The sequence below is a fragment of the Manis javanica genome, chromosome 12, assembly GCF_040802235.1.
Source record: "Manis javanica isolate MJ-LG chromosome 12, MJ_LKY, whole genome shotgun sequence".
In the NCBI taxonomy this organism is placed as follows: Eukaryota; Metazoa; Chordata; class Mammalia; order Pholidota; family Manidae; genus Manis; species Manis javanica.
In genome coordinates, this window is record NC_133167.1 from 31,274,853 (window position 1) to 31,296,587 (window position 21,735).

General features: G+C 35.8%; 1 protein-coding gene across 2 annotated transcripts in view; it reads right to left on the reverse strand.

Annotated features, from left to right (window-relative positions):
* Positions 1-21,735, reverse strand: part of FAM117B (family with sequence similarity 117 member B) — a 132,003-nt gene that overhangs the window by 11,665 nt on the left and 98,603 nt on the right. The window contains exons 5-7 of one of the 2 annotated variants that reach the window (XM_037009190.2): positions 11,749-11,892; positions 10,200-10,377; positions 7,994-8,114 (exon numbers count right to left, since the gene is read on the reverse strand). In XM_037009190.2, the coding sequence (XP_036865085.2) occupies positions 7,994-8,114; positions 10,200-10,377; positions 11,749-11,892 (443 nt within the window). Of the gene's footprint in view, positions 1-7,993; positions 8,115-10,199; positions 10,426-11,748; positions 11,893-21,735 lie in introns of both variants that reach the window. The other variant, XM_037009189.2, reaches the window with a different exon arrangement.

Below are 21,735 nucleotides of genomic sequence, written 5' to 3' on the forward strand. Positions count from 1 at the left end.
ACATTAATAATAGCAAAATAAAAAAATAAAAATAAAAGCCAGTCCAAAAAAAAAATAAAGGACTTATTAACTGCGCATAACCATAACATCACTATGGTTCATGATGTCTCAAAAATAATATAGAGAAAGAAAGTACAAAATCTGGTCTTGGCCTTTCTGGGTCCAAATCCAACTACCTATTTTCTTTCAGGTAAATAAACACAGCTTTTTTTGACATAGCAAAGTAAAAAAGAGACTAATATTTTTAGACTTAGAGTATTTATATAGAAGGTTAAAATTCTGAGAAAGCCTCTTGGGTTACTGCTATTAATTTGTGTTTGGAATATGAAGAAAATGTTTCAAAATGGGAGATTTCTAGGAAAATGATAGAATAGGAGATACTGTGATCACCTCCTCTCACATACAACGAGGGAACAACTATATCTGATACAACTTACTCGGAAAAACACTGTGGAACAGATCTTTTGCACCTACTAAAAGAGAAGACCACACCAAGAAAGTTATAGGGGAAGAGCCATGATCAGTCAGGAGCCAAGTCCTTCCCCCATCCCAACTCATAATCAGGAGTGAGTGAGGAATGCGGGTGGTGGGGAGATGCACAGGAACCTGGCCCACCTAGCCCAGGGGATCTGTTTCAGGAAGATGAATACCCATTAACATTGGGCTTTAAGGGCAGGGTCTGCAGGAGCTTCCTCAGAGGGGAGAAAGGGCTGGTGGATGCCACTTTTCCAGCCCTTCCTCAGCCTAGCTCACCACACATGCTTGCAGGAGCCATCTCTGAAACTCTCCGACTACCCCACTTGCTCTATCTCGCATCGTTCTGCAGACTTGTCCAGCCCAGCAGTGGCCACATTAGCAATTGCTGGCAGCCAGGTACAGTGCTGGCCTACCTACAGTGCATTACAACAGAGTGGGGCCCAGTCACTAGCTTCAACAGAGTTCGTTGCATGCTAAAGCAGAGCCAAGTCTGAGTTCAGGCTCGGCCCACAGCACACCACCAGGAGTCGTGGCTCAGCTAGAGCAGGAGGGTGCACACACCACACAGGGGACACTACTGGAGTGCCCAACTCCAGCAGCCGGAGTTTTGCACTTCTGAGTACCACGGGATGCCTACCACGCCTACTTGAAAGGCACTAATTTCAAGAACAGGAGACATAGCTGATCTATCTAATATATAGAAATAAACACCGAGAACCAGACAAAATTAGAGATGCAGAGGAATATGTTCCAAACAAAAGAACAAGACAAAACACCAGAAAATGCTAAATGAAATGGAGATAAGCAATCAACCTGATAAAGAGTCATAAAGATGGCTCACTGGACTGGGGGAAAGAACAGATGAACCAGGGACATAGAAAATATAAAGAAGAACCAGAGCTGAATAATACAATAACTGAAATGAAAAATAAAACAGAGGGAACTAATAGCAAATTAGAGGCTAATAGGGGTATCAGAAAAAAGGAGAGAAAGAGGCAGAAAGCCTATTTGAAGAAATAATAATTGAAAAATCCCCAACTTGGGGAATGAAACAGACATCCAGGTCCTGGAAGCAAAGAGAACTCCTAACAAGATGAACCCAAGGAAGCCCCACCAAGACACATTATAATTAAAATGTTAAATATCAAAGATAGAGAGAGAATCTTAAAAGCAGCAAGAGAAAGGCTGACAGTTACCTACAAGGAAAACCCTGTAAGACTATTAGCAGAATTTTCAGCAGAAATTTTACAGGCCAGAAGAAAGTGGCATGAAATATTCAAAGTGCTGAAAGGGAAAAAATGTACAACCAAGAGTACTTTACTCAGCAAAGTTAACACTCAGAACTGAAGTAAAGATAATAAGTTTTCCAGATACACAAATGTTAAAAGAATTCATCACTAGTAAACTGGTCCATATAAGATAGGTTAAAGAGACTTCTTTAAATGAAAAAAACTTTTTTTCATTAGTGGGAAAAAAAACCCAACAGTAAAGGTAGTAGACCAATCACTTACAAAGTAAGTATGAAGTTCAAAAGAAAAAGGCAGTAAAATCAATTATATACAAAAATTAGCCAAGGGATACACAAAATAAAAAGATGTAGATTATAACATCATATACATAAAAATGTGGAGGGATGACTAAACAGTAGTTTTTTTAATGAGTTCAAACTTAAGCAACCATCAACCTAATATACACAGTTTTATATATATAGGATGCTATGTGTAAACCTTATTATGGTAACCACAACCAAAAGTCTATAATAGATATACAAAAAATAAAGAGAAAGGAATCCAAGCATAACACTAAAGTAAGTCATCAAATCACAAGCAAAGAGAGCAAAAGAAGAAAGGAACAGAGATGAACTACAAGAACAACCAGAAAACACTGAACAAAATGGTGATAAGTACATACCTATCAATAATTACCTTAAATGTAGATGGATTAAATGCTCCAATCAAAAGACATAGGGTGGTTGAATGGATAAAAAAACAAGACCCACCCATGTGCCACCTACAACAGACTCACTTTAGACCTAAGGACACACACAGACTGAAACTGAAGGGATGGAAAAAGATACTCAACTCAAACAGAAGTGAAAAAAAAAAATCAGAAGTAGCAGTACTTACCTCAGGCAAAACAGATTTCAAAACAAAGAAAGTAACAAGAGACAAAGAAAGGCATTACATAAATGATTCAGTCCAACAAGAGGATATAACAATTGTAAATATCTATATACCCAACATAGGAGCACCTAAATATATAATATAAAAGTAGCAGACCTAAAGGGATAAATTGACAGTAATATAGTAATAGCAGGAGATTTTAACACCTTCACTTACATCAATGTATAAATAAGCCAGACAGAAAATAAACAGGCAAAAGTGGTATTCATCAACACATTAGACCAGACAGACTTAAGAGCTATTTACAGAGCATTCCACTCAACATCAGTAGAATGCACATTCTTCTCAAGTGTACCCGTAATGTTCTCCAGGATAGATCACATGTAGGTCACATGTTAAGTCACAAAACAAGTCTCAATTTAAGACTGAAATCGTATCCACTATCTTTTTCAACCACAACTGTATGAAACTAGAAATCAATTAAAAGAAAAAACTGGAAAAAACAAAAATAAATGGAGGCTAAACAACATGCTAATAAATAATCAATGGATCAATGAACAAATCAAAGAAGAAATCAAAAAGTACATGGAGACAAATGAAAACAAACACAACATTTCAAAATACGTGGGATGCAGCAAAAATGGTTCTAAGAGGGAAGTTCATTGTGATGCAGGCCTACCTCAAGAAATAAGAACAATCTCAATCTAACCTTACAGCTAAAGAAACTAGAAAAAGAACAAAAAAAGCCCAAAGTTAGTGTGAGGGACATAATAAAAGACCAAAGCAGAAATAAATGAAATGGAGACTAAAAAAACAACAGGAAAACAATCAATGAAACTAAGAGGTGGATCTTTGAAAAGATAAACAAAATTGACACACCTTTAGCCAGACTTATCAAGAGAGAGGACTAAAAATCAGAAATGAGAAGTTACAACAAAAATCACAGAAATTCAAAGGAAGGTTAAGAGAATTCTATGTAAAATTGTATGAAAATAAATGGATGACCTAAAAAAATGGATAAATTCCTAGAAACATATATCTTCCAAGACTGACCCAGGAAGAAACAGAAAATCTCAACAAACTGATAACTAGTAACTAAAGTGAATTGGTAATCAAAACTCCCAACTCCCCACAACCAACATCCTAGGTCCAGACAGCTTCACAGTAGAATTATAAGAAACATTTAAAGAAGAACTAATACCCATTCTTCTTAAAATATTCCAAAAAATAGAAGAGAAAGAATAGTTCCAAACTCATTCTATGGGGATAGCATTACCCTAATACCAAAACTACACAAAGAAACTATAAAAAAATGTCCCTGAAGACCACAGATGCAAAATTCTCAACAAGATATTAGCACACTGTATTAAAAAATACATGAAAGGATCATTCATCACAACCAAGTGGGATTTATTCTACAGACGCAAACATGGTTCAGTAACTGCAAATCAATCAATTTGATCAACCAAATAACAAAAGGATAGAAAATCATTATGATCATCTCAACAGATAATGAAGAAAAACATCTGACAAAAATCAACAACCATTCATGTTAAAAACCCTCAACAAAATGGGTAAAAAGGGAAACACCTCAACATAATAAAGGCCATATATGACAAACTCACAGCTAACATACTCAATGTTGAAAAGCTAAAAGCTTTTCCTCTAAAATCAGGAGCAAGACAAGGATGTCCACTCTCCCCACTTTTATTCATTATAGTACTGGAGGTACTAGCCATGGCAATCAGACAACACAAAGAGATAAAAGGCATCCAAATTGGTAAGGAAGAAGTTAAACTGTTACTATCTGCAGATGACATGATACTATATATAGAAAACCCTAAATTCCACCAAAACACTATTAGAGCTTATAAATTAATTCAGTAAAGTTGCAGGATACAAAATCAATATACACAACTATTGCATTTCTATATACTAGTAAAGAACAAGCAGAAAAGGAAATCAAGAAAACAACTCCGTTTACAATTACATCAAAAAGAATAAAATACCTAGAACTAAATTTAACCACGGAGGTGAGAGACCTGAAATTTGAAGATTATAAGATATCGATGAAAGAAACTGAAGACAACACAAATAAATGGAAAAAGAGTCTATGGTCATGTCAAAATGACCATCCTGGCCAAAGCAATGTACAGATTCAATGCAATCTCTATCAAAATACCAATGACATTTTTCACTGAACTAGAGCAAAGAATCCTGAAATTTGTAGGGAACCACAAAAGACCATGGATAACCAACACAATCTTGTAAAACAACAAAAATAAAAAATGTTCACTGAGTTCAAGCTATACTACAAAGCTACAGTGATCAAAACTGTATGGTACTGGCACAAAAATAGATATACAGATCAACGGTACAGGATAGAATAGAAAGCCCAGAAATAAACCTGCTCTTACAAGATCAATCAATATATAACAAAGGAGGCAAAATTATACAATGGGGAAAAGACAGTCTCTTCAACAAATGGTACTGGGGAAACAACAACTACATGCAAAGGAATGAACCTGGATCCCTGCCTTATACCATACCCAAAAAGAAACTTGAAGTGAATTAAAGACCTAAATGTAAGACCTGAAACCATAAAACTCCTACAAGAAAACATAAGCAGGAAACTACTGAACATCAGCATTAGTAATCTTTTTCTGGATTCATCTCCCCAGGCAAGGGAAACAAAAGCAAAAATAAAGAGGGACAACAACAAACTGAAAAGCTTCTGCACAGCAAAGGAAGTGTCAACAAAATGAAAAGGCAACATATTCCATAGGAGAATATAGTTGTGAATGATATATTGCAAGTGATGTTAGACCAATAAGGGGGTAATGTACAAAATATATAGAAAATCATATAACTCAACATCCAAGAAATAATCTGATTAAAAAATAGGCAGAAGACCCTTTTCCAAAGAAGACATACAGATGGTCAACAGGCACACAAAATGATGCTCAATATCACTAATCATCAGGGAAATATAAATCAAAACCACAATGAGGTATCTCCTCACACCAGTCAGAATGGCAACTATCCAAAAGACAAGAAAGAACAAGGGTTGGCGAGGATGTGAAGGAAAGGGAACCCTCCTCCTCTGTTGGTGGGAATGTCAGTGGTGCAGTCACAGTGGAAAGCAGTATGGAAGTTCCTCAAAAACTATGAGTAGAAATATCACACGACCCAGCAATTCACTTTTGGGAATTTACTAAAAGAAAACAAAATCACCAATTCAAAAAAGGTACATGCACCCCTATGTTTACTGCAGCATTAGTTACAAACCCAAGGTACAGAAGCAACCAAAATATCCATTGATAGATGAACAGATAAAGAATATGTGGTACATACATACAATGAATATTACTCAGCCATAAAAAGGTATGAAATCTTGCCATTTATAATAATATGAATAGACCTACAAGGTATCATGCTAAGTGAGATAAGCCAGGCAGAGAAAGACAAATACCATATGATTTCACTTATATATGTAATCTAAAAGAAAAAGCAAATGAACAAATCTGAAAGACACATAGATGCTGAGACTGGCTGGTTATCATGCATGAGGTGGGAGGGCAGGGAAGAAAGTGAAATAGGAGAAGGGGATAAAAGAGGCATAAAATTCCAATTAAAAATTAGTCATAGGAATGGCAAAGTACAGCACAGAGAATATAGTCAATAATATTATAATATCTTGTAATATTGTAAGATGGTAACTACACTTATGGAGGTGAGCATTTAATAATGTAGATAACTTTCAAACCAGTATATTAGATAGGTGATACCAATACAATACTGTGTATCAACTATAGTTCAACAAAAAAATAAAATGTTTAAAAATGAATAGGTTTATGTATACTACACATCAGTAAAATTAATAATAAACTATGTACATTCAAGAAAGAATAGGTTTACCTCATAATAACAGATGGATGTGCCATAAAATGTAGTATGCTAGGGTTTAGCAGGCACCGTAGGACATCAACTTACACAACCAATATTCACTTGGTCATGTATAAGAGAAATTCAACTTGCTTTTGAGCCAGTCAACCATTTCTCTGCACTTTAGCAAATCTTAAGTGCCAATGAGTAAATCAAAGAGCTCAAATCCATAAAAGGTCCATTTGGACCATTTGATTTTTACTAAACAGAATGATTCCATTTCTTATAATTCTCATGAAGAAATCTAAGCCAGCATTTTCAAATTAAGCATAAAAATCACACGAGGTATTTGTTAAAGAGTCATAATCCAGGTCCTACCCCAATATTTTCTCTTTAGGCCTAGGATAGGGCCTGAGAACCTGCACTTTCAACTAATACCCCAAATGCTGCAGGAAGTTCATGCAACAGGTCTGAGAAATACTGCTTAAACTCTCAGCTGGCACAGTCAAGCTTTTAGGTGGACGTGAAAAAAAAATACACAGTTGTTAAATCAGAGTTTTCGATTACTGTCATAAATGCAGATAGGAGACTGATGGATGGGATTTCCCAGTGAAGTTAAAGGGATTCAAACAAAATGCTCTTTATGTAGCAAAACTATTCAGAATTTAGGTTATAGGAAGCACTGACAGAACAGGCACATAAAGAAACAAAAGGAAGCCCTATTTCAAAGTCCTTCCAAGATGTCATTATGGAGGAAAATGATAAATTATGTGAATCAGACAAGGTCAGACAATCTCCACATTATATTTTAGGTTTCATAGCAAGAAAAATCAAAAGGGTGACTCTCAGGATTACAGCCATAGTCAGATTGGAAGCTAAAGACTAAGTACTATTATCATGCCCCCAAATAACGTGCATCACCTAATTTGCTAATACCTACAACCCTGCAGTCATCACTTATAAAGCAAAGTGCCAATGTTACTGAAAATACTAAGGTTGCAATACTTTCTGAGCAAATTTTGAGTCTAAAACTGGAGTACCTGAGTACCAGCCAAGAGAAATATATGAGCACAAGAGATCTTGTATTAAGGGTACCAAACCTGCTTAAAGTTCTGCCTCTTATATTATCTTCAACACAGTAACACAATTATGCAAAGTAATAGAATTCTATTTGCTACACTGGCAAACAAAATATTTTTTTAAACTGTTTAAAGAGCTGGAGAGCAAAAGCAGATAAAAACAGAAGGGAATTAGATCCTTAGGAAATGAATATTAAATTGTATTTAAGGTTAAGTGTCATGATGTCTGTAACTTAACTTTCAAACAGCTCAGCAAAAACTAGTACTACAACACACAGACAAGGCATATCTAGCAAAATATTAATTATAGAATCTAGGTGGTAGATATACAGATGATCACTGTACTATTTTTCAACTTACTTGAAAATTCTCATAGTAAATGTTCTGGAGTTTTTTTATATTTTGTTTTGGTGGCAGGGAGATACTTACGAGCATTCCTCAAAGACTTTGACCCTTTCACAGCCCTCAGGAGGTTCTCTTTTGAACATGTAACTGTTGTTAGGTTTTGGTGAAGTTGCATACTTGGGCAAAGGAGAGTTGTTTCCATTCTCTGTAATAAATGGCACACTGAATCACTAAGGAATACCTCTACACAAATACATAGTGATACTGTAGTAACTGTTCTCAGCCTCCCCCCAGACCATGGAGTACTTAATAGGAACAGTGTTTTATTCAACAACATCACCCCAATGTCTAACACATTTCCTTGTAAAGAGGAGATAACAAATAAATACATAAATACATAAATACATAAATGAAGATTTTTTAATATCTTTGTCACTTACAATTACCACAGCCTAGTCCTGTATCAGTTAATCCATAGTGTTGAACACTGATCCCGCTCTCACTGTCTTATTTCTGTTCTACACACAGCAAATGGATTCAAATGCCACTTGCAGTCTTGCCAGTACAAGTGACTGAAATGGTTCATCCCTGGCTGCTGACCATTCATCCTCAGCATGCCCTCCAGTTTCTCAATTTCTCAGAGCTTCTGGATTTCACTGTTGCTGTGGTTACAATCTGCTCCAGGTAGTCAGAGCCATAGGTGTGCTGCACACCACAGACTTCCTTTTGCTTACTACTCCATACCTAAGAGGTCCTTCTCTTCTCTCTTCATTTTGTAAAACTTCCCTCAAAGTCTGGCTCAGAATTTTTGAAATCTTTCAAATTAACCCTATCAAAGGGAACACCTCTTTACTCTGGAATTCCTGTTTGATGCTGATATCCTCAGTTTATACTTTATTAACTTAAAATTCTTGATATATTACCTAACTGTTCTTAATTTTCAGTCTGACTGTGTCAGCTAAGCTATAAATTCCTTGCTGGCACTAGCACTGTGACCTGTTTTCCTATAAAAGAAATACAGAGAACTTAACTAATCACCAGTCTCCTAAAGTCAAATACAGCAGGAACATGAAATTTAAGAAAGTAAAAGTAGAAAGTATGGAAAATCAAGGGGCAGATTTTAATAGCCACATTTTTTAAAAATTTAAGGGGTAGGGTACATTCCAAACTGTTTGCATTACTATCCAGAAGCTGTTCTAAACTGTTTGCATTACTATCCCCTTTAATCCTCACAGTATGTGTGAGCAGTTACTGTACAGATGCCTAAAAGGAAACACATGGCCCACCCAAAGGATTTAATTCAGTGGGTGTCATATTTGTGTACGTACTAGAATCACTTTCGAGCAGCAAAAACTCCTGGTGCCTGTGTCCTATCCCCAGGGTTTGTGATTTAACTGGTCAGGGGTGTTGGCCTGGAATAGCCATGTTGTATTCAACAAAGAGGGTGGCAAAAGGGTCCAAACAGTAACATTTTATAACTGACCATAGTTTGAATTGACTTCTTCAAAAAATCTTATGCCCTCTGTACTTGCTATAGTCTCAATAATTTAGGTGATTGGTAGTCATTACCAGCTGTAACATTCTAAGGTATTCAACACACTGCAAATAGGGTCTAAATTCTACAGCTCTAAACTGAACTGAGCTGTAGAGTTTACAAATAAATGTCTTATTACTGATCTCATGTATGTGCAGTTAGATAAGGATTAGACTAATAAAATGTTGCCCTGATACAGACAGATGAAAGGTCATATTTGTTTTAAAAGTTAATTAGTAAAAGAATATTAGTAATTAATAAACTGCTTATGCCTCTAAATTATTTTTTAAGTTGCATAAGTAGTTTAATACTACAAGCAGCTCCCCAACCTTTTACTCACCTTAAATCTTATTAGAAATATCACAAATACAGACCCTAAAAAACACTAACTTGAAGGTTTCACATTCAATTAAAAAGTAAGGCAATAAAAACATGACAACTAAGGTGACAGAGAACAAAGTGCTTCTCAAAAAGAATATTTTTCACTAATTAAGAACTTGTATTAGCAAGTGCAAAAGAAGCAAAAAAAAAAAAAAAAAGGTACAAACAAAAGCCTATAAGCCCACCCAACCAGACCATCACCTGAGCACCAGAGTACAACATACTGTTTTGTACTCCAATGTTTTTAAATCTATGTTTTGAACACATCTCAAAGTAAGTACCTTAGTAGCCTTAAGTGTGTGTGTTCTGCTAGGAACTGAACAAAACAGATGGTGTTCATTTATCATCTGGTAGCAAATTCCTCCCACAGCATACCTTTATCCCTGGGATCCACAAGCAAATCATCAGTGGAACAAGGGCTCTCTTCGCTACCCTCGTTGGAGATGGTGAGGAACGATGTGGGAGACACAGACTGAGAGCGGCTGCTGTCGTTGCTTCCCCTGTCTGCCCCACCGGGGGTCTGCGTGTCGATGCTACGGGTGCTGCTACTTCTCTGCACAAGGGGTGGAGGTGCACGATGGCCATCTGGAATATCTTGTGGCTGTTATAAAATTTTTTTTGTGTGTGTGTATTTATCGTTGATTTTGAAATTCACCCAGAAATGCACCCAATGTCATCCTTCCCCTGTTGTTCCAGAAGACTCAAGTCAGAAAGGCCCTGACAAGGCCCAATGAGAGAGTCTTTGTGTTGCCCCTTCAGGGACACTGACACCCGGTCTGACCTGACTACCCCACTGGACGCTGAGCAGCAAAGACGTTGTGTTCCCTGGGCCTGGCATGCGACAGGTGGGTGATCAATTCCTGCTGAATGATGAATTGCACTGAACTGCTTATCATGTACTAAATATTACTTTTAAAATAAGGAACAGCCATGGTAGAAGAGGAGAAATTTCAGTGTAACACTAGGATCCATATCAGAGGAAAAGATTATCCACTGTGTGAACTAGTGGTTCTTGATGGCAAGACCCTGTTACCTTCACTCTCTGCCCACTTTCCCTGCAAGTTTTTCCAAAGAAACCTTCCCAAATGAGGGAAGGGTTAATTACAGTAGTGCTAATTATATGGGAGAGAATCAAAGAGAATATTCAGAGGAAAGCTTATGTGTCTCGCTTATCAGGGAAACCAGCTCCCTGTACACCTATGGTTCATTTTCCTTTATTACATCAGGGTAAGCTTCCACCATCACACAGTAAGGAGAAGGAGAAGGAGAGGGTGTGGGGAGAACAGTTTTCTGTAAGCTAAACCAACCTTTAATGTTAAGCATTAACAAAACACTACTTCAAACTCCCCAATACCTCTTTCCCTGAAGAATGAAAGCTTAAATATACTCTGACAAGGTTTTAAATATAAACAGGAAACATCCTCAATGCCTTACATATGAATCGTTCCTAGGTACATTATAGTTAGAAAAACACACATTGTTATGTGCATTACAGGTTAGCAGAATTGCACTTCATGATGACATTGCCAACCATCAAACAGTAAGGAACTTCTGGTTAATGCTTAGAAAGTATTCAATGTTAAATCCCTCCCTCCCCAATAGATTAGTAAGCTTAACTTTTGTTACATGGAATTATAGCAAATGAGAAATATATCATCTGCCTAGTGATTTTTAAATACAGATAAACAAAAAATAGTTCCTGTTTAAGGACCCAAATTTAAGTCACGTCATTTGTCTCTAGGAGATGTGAAGAAATGACAACTTTGCAGTCACTTGCCAAGGTAAAAGTTTTTCAAAAAGAGATAAATTTTCATTCTCTCTCAATGAGAAGGAAGAAATGTAATATGGTAAACAAAATTGTACATTTTTTAGTAATCAGAAGAGCTAGTGTGTAAGGATAATTTTAAGACTCACGATTACTTACTATAAGTTGTTCTTCCTTTTCCCCAGTCTCTTTAATTATTATTTCAATTTCCTGATTCAGTCCTTCCACACTATTGCGGAACCGGGAGCCTGTTGATTTGGTGATAGGAATCACTGGGATAAGTGCACTCTTTGGAATGGGAGCCTTAAAAAACAGTGGAGAGGGTAGTAAGAAGTTTAATATTTAAATGAAGTTTATGAGTCTCACAAAAAGTATGAGTAATCAAGCCTGCTCGTTGATACACATGAAATATAATTTAAAGCCAAAACCCCAGACAATCAAGAAGGAATTTCAGTTTATTCACATCTATAAGGAACTATAAAGGAACAGGAATAACTAGAAGAATATCAATTTCAGAAATTATTTTATGATTATAACAGAGTTATAATTCAGAACATAACTTTCAAGTCCTCTAGGGCCACAACTTATCTATATTCCAGGAAAGAAAATAAAGAAAGTGATTTATCAAAAAATAAAAGGAAAAACATTTTGGTTTGAAAAAAAAATCACTTCTAAAGTCCATATACAGCAGCAAGATTATAGAAATGACAATAATTTCTCTGTGAAATGTAATTAATCATATTTTCATTATAATGATTTTAATGTTTTTCTTTCCGTATTTTTTTTATTTTGTTGTCATTAATCTACAATTACATGAAGAACATTATGTTTACTAGGGTCCCCCCTTCACCAAGTTCCCCCCACAAACCCCATTACAATCACTGTCCTTCAGCGTAGTAAGATGCTGTAGAATCACTACTTGTCTTCTCTGTGTTGTACAGCCCTCCCCAAGCCCCCTCGACATTATATATGCTAATCATAATACCCCTTTTCTTCTTCCCCGCGCTTATCCCTCCCTGCCCTCCCATTCTCCCCAATCCCTTTCCCTTTGGTAACTGTTAGTCCATTCTTGGGTTCTGTGATTCTGCTGCTGTTTTGTTCCTTCAGTTTATCTTAATTCTTATACTCCACATATGAGTGAAATCATTTGAAACTACTTTTAACTACTTTCTCCACCTGGCTTATTTCACTGAGCATAATACCCTCTAGCTCCATCCATGTTGTTACAAATGGTAGGATTTGTTTTCTTCTTATGGCTGAATAATATCCCATTGTGTATATGTACCACATCTTCTTTATCCATTCACCTGCTGATGGACACTTAGGTTGCTTCCATTTCTTGGCTATTGTAAATAGTGCTGTGATAAACATAGGGGTGCATCTGTCTTTTTCAAACTGGGCTGCTGCATTTTTAGGGTAAATTCCTAGAAGTGGAACTCCTGGGTCACATGGTATGTCTATTTCAAGCATTTTGAGGAACCTCCATACTGCTTTCCACAATGGTTGAACTAATTTACATTCCAACCAGCAGTGTAGGAAGGTTCCCCTTTCTCCACAACCTTACCAACATTTGTTGTTGTTTGTCTTTTGGATGGTGCCAATCCTTACTGGTGTGAGGTGATATCTCATTGTGGTTTTAATTTGCATTTCTTTGATAATTAGCGATGTGGAGCATCTTTTCATGTCTCTGTTGGCCATCTGAATTTTTTCTTTGGAGAAATTCTGTCTGCTCATCTCCTCTGCCCATTTTTTAATTGGATTATTTGTTTTTTGTTTGTTGAGGTACATGAGCTCTTTATGTATTTTGGATGTCAAGCCTTATCGGATCTGTCATTTATGAATATATTCTCCCATACTGTAGGATACCTTTTTGTTCTACTGATGGTGTCCTTTGCTGTATAGAAGGTTTTCAGCTTGATGTAGTCCCACTTCTTCATTTTTGCTTTTGTTTTCCTTGCCCGGGGAGATATTTTCAAGAAGAAGTTGCTCATGTTTATGTCCAAGAGATTTCTGCCTGTTTTTTTCTAAGAGTTTTATGGTTTCATGACTTAAATTCAGATCTTTGATCCATTTCGAATTTACTCTTGTGTATGGGGTTAGACAGTGATCCAGTTATTCTCTTACATATAGCTGTCCAGTTTTGCCAGCACCATCTGTTGAAGAGACTGTCATTTCCCCATTGTATGTCCATGGCTCTTTTATCGTATATTAGTTGACCATAAATGTTTGGGTTAATGTTTGGAGTCTCTATTCTGTTCCACTGGTCTGTGGCTCTGTTCTTATTCCAGTACCAAATTGTCTTGATTACTATGGCTTTGTAGTAGAGCTTGAACTTGGAGAGTGAGAACCCCCCCACCCCACTTCATTCTTCCTTCTCAGGATTGCTTTGGCTATTCGGGGTCTTTGGTGTTTCCATATGAATTTTTGAACTATTTGTTGCAGTTTGTTGAAGAATGTTGTTAGTAATTTGATACGGATTGCATCAAATCTGTATATTGCTTTGGGCAGGATGGCCATTTTGACGATATTAATTCTTCCTAGCCAAGAGGATGGGATGATGGGATGAGTTTCCATTTGCTAGTGTCCTCTTTAATTTCTCTTAAGAGTGTCTTATAGTTTTCAGGGTATAGGTCTTTCACTTCCTTGGTAAGGTTTATTACTACGTACTTTATTCTTTTTGATGCAATTGTGAATGGAATTGTTTTCCTGATTTCTCTTTCTATTGGTTCATTGTTAGTGTATAGGAAAGCCACAGATTTCTGTGTGTTAATTTTGTATCTTGCAACTTTGCTGTATTCCGATATCAGTTCTAGTAGTTTTGGAGTGGAGTCTTAAGGGTTTTTTATGTACAATATCATGTCATCTTCAAATAGTGACAGTTTAACTTCTTCTTTATCAATCTGGATTCCTTGTATTTCTTTGTTTTGTCTAATTGCTGTGGCTAGGACCTAATGTTTTTTTTTTCAGGAAAAAAGTGATATGATTCATTTTCTTCTTTTTCCAAAGCCTATCTCTAATTTTTTAAAAATAGATTTTGTTTCACTGACACAGTATTACTTTTGAAAAAAAATAAATGATAATTAGTTGGTTCCCTGACAAAATACTCAAAATAAAATATGGAACAAGAATTGCAGAGGCATCTGCCAAAGTTAATAGCAACTGCATGCCACATCATCATCTTGTATATTGTCCTGCTGACCAGTAAAGAAATGTGATTAGCCCATCTTTCATTTTGGGAGGTTTCTTTAAAACAACCTCGATCAGGGTAAGTTGGGCAAGGAGACCAAGGTAACTGGACGTCTGATCAATTATCTCTAGTTTCAGTCAATAACCTTGTCAAGATAAGCTTGCGTCTGATACAGAACTTCATGTTAAACCTGATTTTTCTTTTACTCCTGCTCATCTTTCTACTTAAAAAATAGTTTCAAATAAGCATAACACAGCAACAATCCCTGTTAACAGGCAAGCAACTTGTAAGAAAAAAGCCAAGGGCAAGCTTCAAGCTGGAGTGGCAAGATAGCATTTCTCCACCACTTCATGATGCCGGGCCCATCCCACCTTCCACACACTGTCTGTGAACACAGCACCTACCTGAGAGAGCAGTTCTGGGTATGAAGGGGAGGACGTGTGGCACAGTGCCTGGTCCGTAAGGGATGAATGCTTAGGAAATAGTTTCTATAATTTTTATTTTGTGTTCTCTTTATTATGAATTTTATTCTCAAAAGAATCCTCTCATCTTTTCACATTTTTTTTCCAATTATCATTTATTTTCTTCTACATGTGGTGCCTTCTAATTTCTCCCTTTTAAATCCCTTTGTTCCCCAGTCTTCTCCCCATACCCTCAAGCTTATTGTATTATTTACTCCTTTTTCACTTCCATCTCTTCTGTCCCCAATCCTAGTCTCAATATCCATTATCAAAGGAAAGAATATGAAAAATCTTTAGTTTAGTTATTCTGTAGATGTTTCATAGAGAAACTTTATATAATTTTTTTTTCAAATACACATCTTTGAGCCATTCTCTACAGTGTTGATCTTTTGGGGCACCATTTCCAAAATTGTTTTTTGAGGAAAATCTTCGCTACATCAATAAACCTATTTTTTTGGTTTAATTCATTTTCTCTGGACACTTGTCCTGGTTATGCCCTTGCAGCTTTCTAAGTAATAACAACACTATATCCAACTTGGCTGGTGGCTAAACCACAATCAGCATCATTAATCAAGTACTGGTTTGAAAATAAAACTTGAACTCAGTGACACTCTATATTTATCAAAATTTAAATTTGATAAAATTTCGTGTCAGCTAAACTATAAGTTCCAAGTAACACAGAGTGGACTGTGAAGTAAGAATGATGAGATTTTTAAGACATGAATGGGAGAATTATTTTGCAAATTTACAAATAAAAAATTATGAGACTAAAAGTTGACCTACATGTCTTTAAAGGTCTAGCTCTCATATTTCTTTTGCTTCTCTCTTTCCTCAAATAAAAACATAAATACTATGTTCAGAGGGAAAAAAAGTAACTAATTTCTCAACATTTTCTGTACTACCTAATGGAACAAAGCCTCATCTACCCCCAGATACTTCACAAAATTAATTCACAAAAGCAAAGCTAAAGAATGCTCCTCCCTTTGTCTTTCAAAGCTTATCTGACCAAAAGCCAATATACACATATATAATAAACACACATATACACAATTTTGTTTCACACAGAAAAAAAGAACGATTGTTCTCCACAAATATCAAGAGTAATAATACTTGTGTAGAAGCATTAAAAGTGACATTTTTTTCTTTTAAATTAGTTTTCTACAATCAACCTAAGTGGAGAAACTATGTCCTTTTCATGTCCGTATTACCACTGCCTAATATAGAGAATCTAGAATAGACACAATTTTTTTGTATTCAACAAGGCTGGTGTTATGGACTGAATATCTTTGTCTCCCTAAAATTCCTATGTTGAACCCCTAAAATGCAATGTGCTTCTATTTGGAGATAAGAGCTATCAGGAAGGAATCAAGGTTAAATGAGGTCATAAGAATGGGGCCCTGATCCAATATGATTAGTGTCCTTGTAAGAAGAGACACCAGAGCCTCCCTCGCTTGCACGCACTCTCCCCATTTGCATGCACCGAGGAAAGACCAGCTGGACACAAGCGTGAGAAGGCAACAATCCACAGCCCCAGAGGAGCTCTTACCAGACACTAAGCCTGCTGGCAACCTTGACCTTGGACTTCCAGTCTCTAGAAATATGAGAAAATTAATTTCTGATGTTTAAGCCTCTCAGCTTATGGTATTTTGTTTTGGTAGCCCAAGCTAATATACTCACTCTTAACTTTATTTTTCATTTTCGCAGTTTTTAGTAGTCTGAAGAGACTACTTAAATATAGTGCTGAGATACAGTGATTCAGAGAAAACTTGAATATGGCCATAAAAACTTTACTCTGAGAAACTACTTTTAACTGGCATTGTTTCCTTTATTGTAAAAGTATTAAGTATTCACTGAAGAAAAATAAATGGAATTCAACCATCCAGAGATAATAATTGTTACTAATTTGAACAATTTCCTTCTATCTAGCCCTTTTTCCTTTCTCTATATATACTTTTAACCAAAAAAACCCTGTAACTTGCATACTATAAATTATTTTAACCAAATACACTATAACTTGTATGCTATAACTTAATTTACTTATTGTATCTCTAATATCTTTCTATACTTTAAAACTCTTACTAAATCATTTTTATAGCTGCATAGTATCTCACTGTGTAAGTGTATTAAGGAAGCAATGCTGTTATTGGACAAATAGTTCCCAATTTTTTGTTATTCAAAAAGTGCTGTTAGGAACTTCTCTTAGATAAGTATTTGCTCACATATGTAAATATTTCCTTAGGATAAATTCCTGGAGCAGGAGGGCCTCCTGCTCAGAACATAGGAAAGATTTTCAGGATTTTGATTCATATTGTCAAACAGCAAAATTTTTTACTGCTTACAGTATCTGTATCTGTGTTCACTGCAGCATATTATTTACAAAAGCCAAAACATGGAAACAATCTAAGTGCCTGTTAATGAATGAATGGATAAAGAAAACGCTGTGTATACACACACACAATGAAATATTATCCAGTCACATAAAAGGAAATCAAGCCATTCATGACAACACTGATGGACCTGGAGGGCATTATGCTCAGTGAAATAAATCAGACAGAGGAAGACAAATACTTAAATGTGGAATGTAAAAAGAAACCGAACTCACAGAAACAGGATACATGGTTGCCAAAGGCAGGTGCTTTGGAGAAATAGGTGAAGATGGTCAAAGAACACAAACTTCCAATTATAACAGGAATACATTCTGGAGATATTATGTATGGCATGGTGACTACAGTTAACAACATTGTATTGTATACTTGGAAACTGCTGAGAGAGTAGACCTAAAATACCTCACAAGAAAAAAAGGTAACTGTGAAGTGATGGATGTTTTAACTAATCTTATTGTGGTAATAATTTCACACCATACATGTGTGTCAGATTATCATGCTGTACATCTTAAATACACAATGTTATGTCAATTATATCTCTACATAGCTAGAAAAAAGAAAAATGATATATTAGATTTCTTTTAAAAAAATCTTTCAGTCTGTGAGAAACACAAGAGAATAAAAGACAAATTCAGACTGAGAGAAAATATTTGTAACTCACATAGCTAACAAAGGACTGTATACAGAATAGAGATGTCTCAAAACTCAGTAAGGAAACAGCCCACTTTAAAGAAGACTTGAATGTAATTTCATCTATATATACACGGCAAATAACTGTATGAAAAGATGTTGACTACGTTAATGCAAATTAATGTCAAGATGCAATAAACATCTATTAGAATAGCTTAAATAAAAAACACTGCCAATACCAAATGGTGGTGAGGAAACTGAGCAAATGGGATTCTCATGCACCACTGGTGGGAATACAGCACAGTACATTCTGGAAAAGTTTTACAGTTTTTCATTAAGTCCAACATACAACTATCATATATGAACAGGCAATCCCATTCCTAGGTATTTACCTTAGAAAAATGAAAATATATGTTTATAAAAAAATCTGTAAAGGAATGATCATAGAAGTTATTTTTTTCATAATCTCTAAAAACTGGAAACCCAAATGTCCTTTAACCAAACTTCAATATGAACTGATCAACTGTGGTAAATCCATGTAATGGAATACTCAGCAATAAAAAGGAACAAACTCTTTATACACACAACTTGGATGAATCACAAAAGCACTACTATTGAGTGAAAAGACAGTCTCAAAAGATAACATACTACATTATTCCACTTAAATGACATTCTCAAAAAGAGTAGGGTGATGGAGAACAAATTGGTGTTGTAAGACGTTATGAATGGGGAGGGTGTAACATAATAGGGTAACACCAGGAAATTTTGGAGGTGGTGGAATTGTTCCCACACAATATCCTGTGTCACAGTATCCTAACTGTGGTGGATGCTTACATGCATCTACACATGTATTAAAATGCATATAACTGTATGCCAACTAAAAAAAATGGCAATTTTACTATATGATAATTGAAAAGCAAAAGGAAAAGTTACTGGCCAACAGGATCATTGTGGATCAAGGTTTTGTCTGCCTAATACTGTTTCCTTTTTCCTTAGGTCCTGCCAGAGAGACAGTTATATGCTGAAATAGATAAAAGATGGGAAGAAAAAAATTTTTAAAGCAGTCCACAAATGACTTAGGTACCCCTCCAATATTAGGTATATCCATTATAGATGAGACTGTATCAACCAGCCCAGTCAGCTGTCTGTCATTCAGGTATCCTATTCTTTGATTCCTCCATCTTACTGCTATACAGCCAGTTACCTTCCTCACATCCCAATCAGCACTGGCTCATCCTGTGAGAACTGGTGATCAGATGGGACAAGAGAAGGAGGGCAAACAGCAAAGGCCACTACTCTATTCCATTCTTCTCCTAATAACCTATATTCTCTGCCTTCTGCCCTTGTCTCATTGCCAAGTCCATACTTTAGTGAAGTAATGACCAAGAGAGTCACTGTAGCTGGTTATTTTTCATCAGTCTTTTACATCCCGAAGAGCTGTCACTAACATCTTGAAGGAAACTTTTTCACCTATTCTCACCATCTTGTTTCCTTTGTAACAGAAATAAAATCCCAATGTATAACCTAACAAAGACTTTAAAGCTCTCAAATTAGGTATGTATTTGCTTCAGGTATAAGACTGTGGTAGACTGAAGCTAAGATTTTATGTTGGTTCATGATGGGTGAAGAAAGGAAAGAAACCTTTCTCAAGGAAACAGCAATAAAAAATACAGTGAGGTGACAGGAAACTCATTAAGATGAAAGCAGCAAGGAGTTAAAAGAAACCTACAGCTCACTAGTCTAAAGCAGAGAGCATATCAGAATATTTCTGTCATGCACTCATCCTACCCATGCCTGGACTCTTCCTGTGTCCCAAAGTAATGAGCTGACAAGGAACTGGTGAAGACTAAGAAAGATCTTAGGAGTTAAGTATATCTACTACAAATAGAATTTTTTTTTTTTCTGAGTGGAAGGTACTCGATTCTAAACAATTTTCTCTTCTAAATGTCATAAAACAACATAAAAATTTACCCTGGATGCCATTTTCAGTCTTTCAGGTATACATTTAGTTTATAACTATTAAGTAACAGAAACAAGTAAGAAGGAGACTAGAAGGGGAAGATAATCTGTCAAGGTTTTTGCAAAATGTTGACCTACATGGATTTTAGAACTGTGAAGATCTACTAGTGAGCTTACTTAAAAACACAGAGTTTGAGTTGTCTGGCTGTCATGTTGAGAAATGCACATACACAGAAGCCCATCAGTGGAATAACTAACTGTATATTTGGTTACTGCGTTTCAGAATAGCTAACGAAGTCATACCCTACACATCTGGTAAGAAGTCTTCCTCAAATATAATCTAAATAGCAGCAAGTATTTATCAATAGTTTAGTATATTTAAAGCAAAGGAAAGAAAGGAAGGAAAAGAAAATGGCCACTTCCCTAAAGGCAAAACACTATTTTAGGTAAATGAAGCAAATGTTCATCTGTAACTAGCAAATAGTTATATGACTGTAAGTAAAATAATCCACCCAGGCTGCCTGGGAAAGATCTCCTTTACTAAACATACTGTTATTGTTTCAGAAATAGTAAGTAATAGGCCTCTGACTTCACTCCTTATATATACTACATACTAATACAAATAAAAATAAAAATGATTATACTTAAACTTTCATGCTTCATTTCAAGGGCTGTGAAGGAATTTTATGTGCATGTGTATAATTTATTTTCCCCATATCTACATAGGTTTGTGAAATTGTATTTCTAAATATAAATCAAAATATGCAAATATAAGTAGGTTTCATATTAACTGAGAGGTCATCTTTAGACAGCTCTAACAAGGTTAAGTTTTTCACTGTGCTAAGGTAAAATCTCTTGAGATCTGTCCTTTTGAAACATCAGAAACAAGTATCTCCTATTTTCTCAGCTTTTGATTCTTTCTCTTCAAATCAGAATGTTTTCCAGCCAATTAAGATTTTTAATTAGTTGAATAACCATTTTAAAGTTGTATTTTTCCTTTTACATTCTCTCTCTATATACATTATAACTTAAAGATCATATTCTACACACAAACTTCAAGTTAGTCAATAAAGAACAGCAAGAGAAGATTTGGCCAACACGGACTCTTCTAAGATCAATCTACAATATAACTTAAATACCTGTTTCAAAGTGTGGGGATAAGACTCAGTAAAGATGGGAAAAATACCCTCTGAAGCAGTAGCTGAGTAGTGAAAAGAAATAGGTAAATTTTCAAAGGAAGGAAAAAATGTGCCTTGATAAGCAAGCAGGATGGAAAAAGGTCTGTTCAGCAATTCAATAGAGATCTATAAAAGAAATAGGAGTCAGAATATAACAGGATCCTAATATAACAGAAGGAGGTGAAAACATATTTAGATGGTTAAAAAAATAAACCCAACATTAGAAAGCACTGGAAAAAAGCTTTCCTATCTAAGGGCTTTTGATTTAGGGCCTCTACGTAACCTTGGTTCCTCCTCTCTTGTCACCATTCCTCTACTTCTGGTCTCCAGCAATCACTGTCCTCACA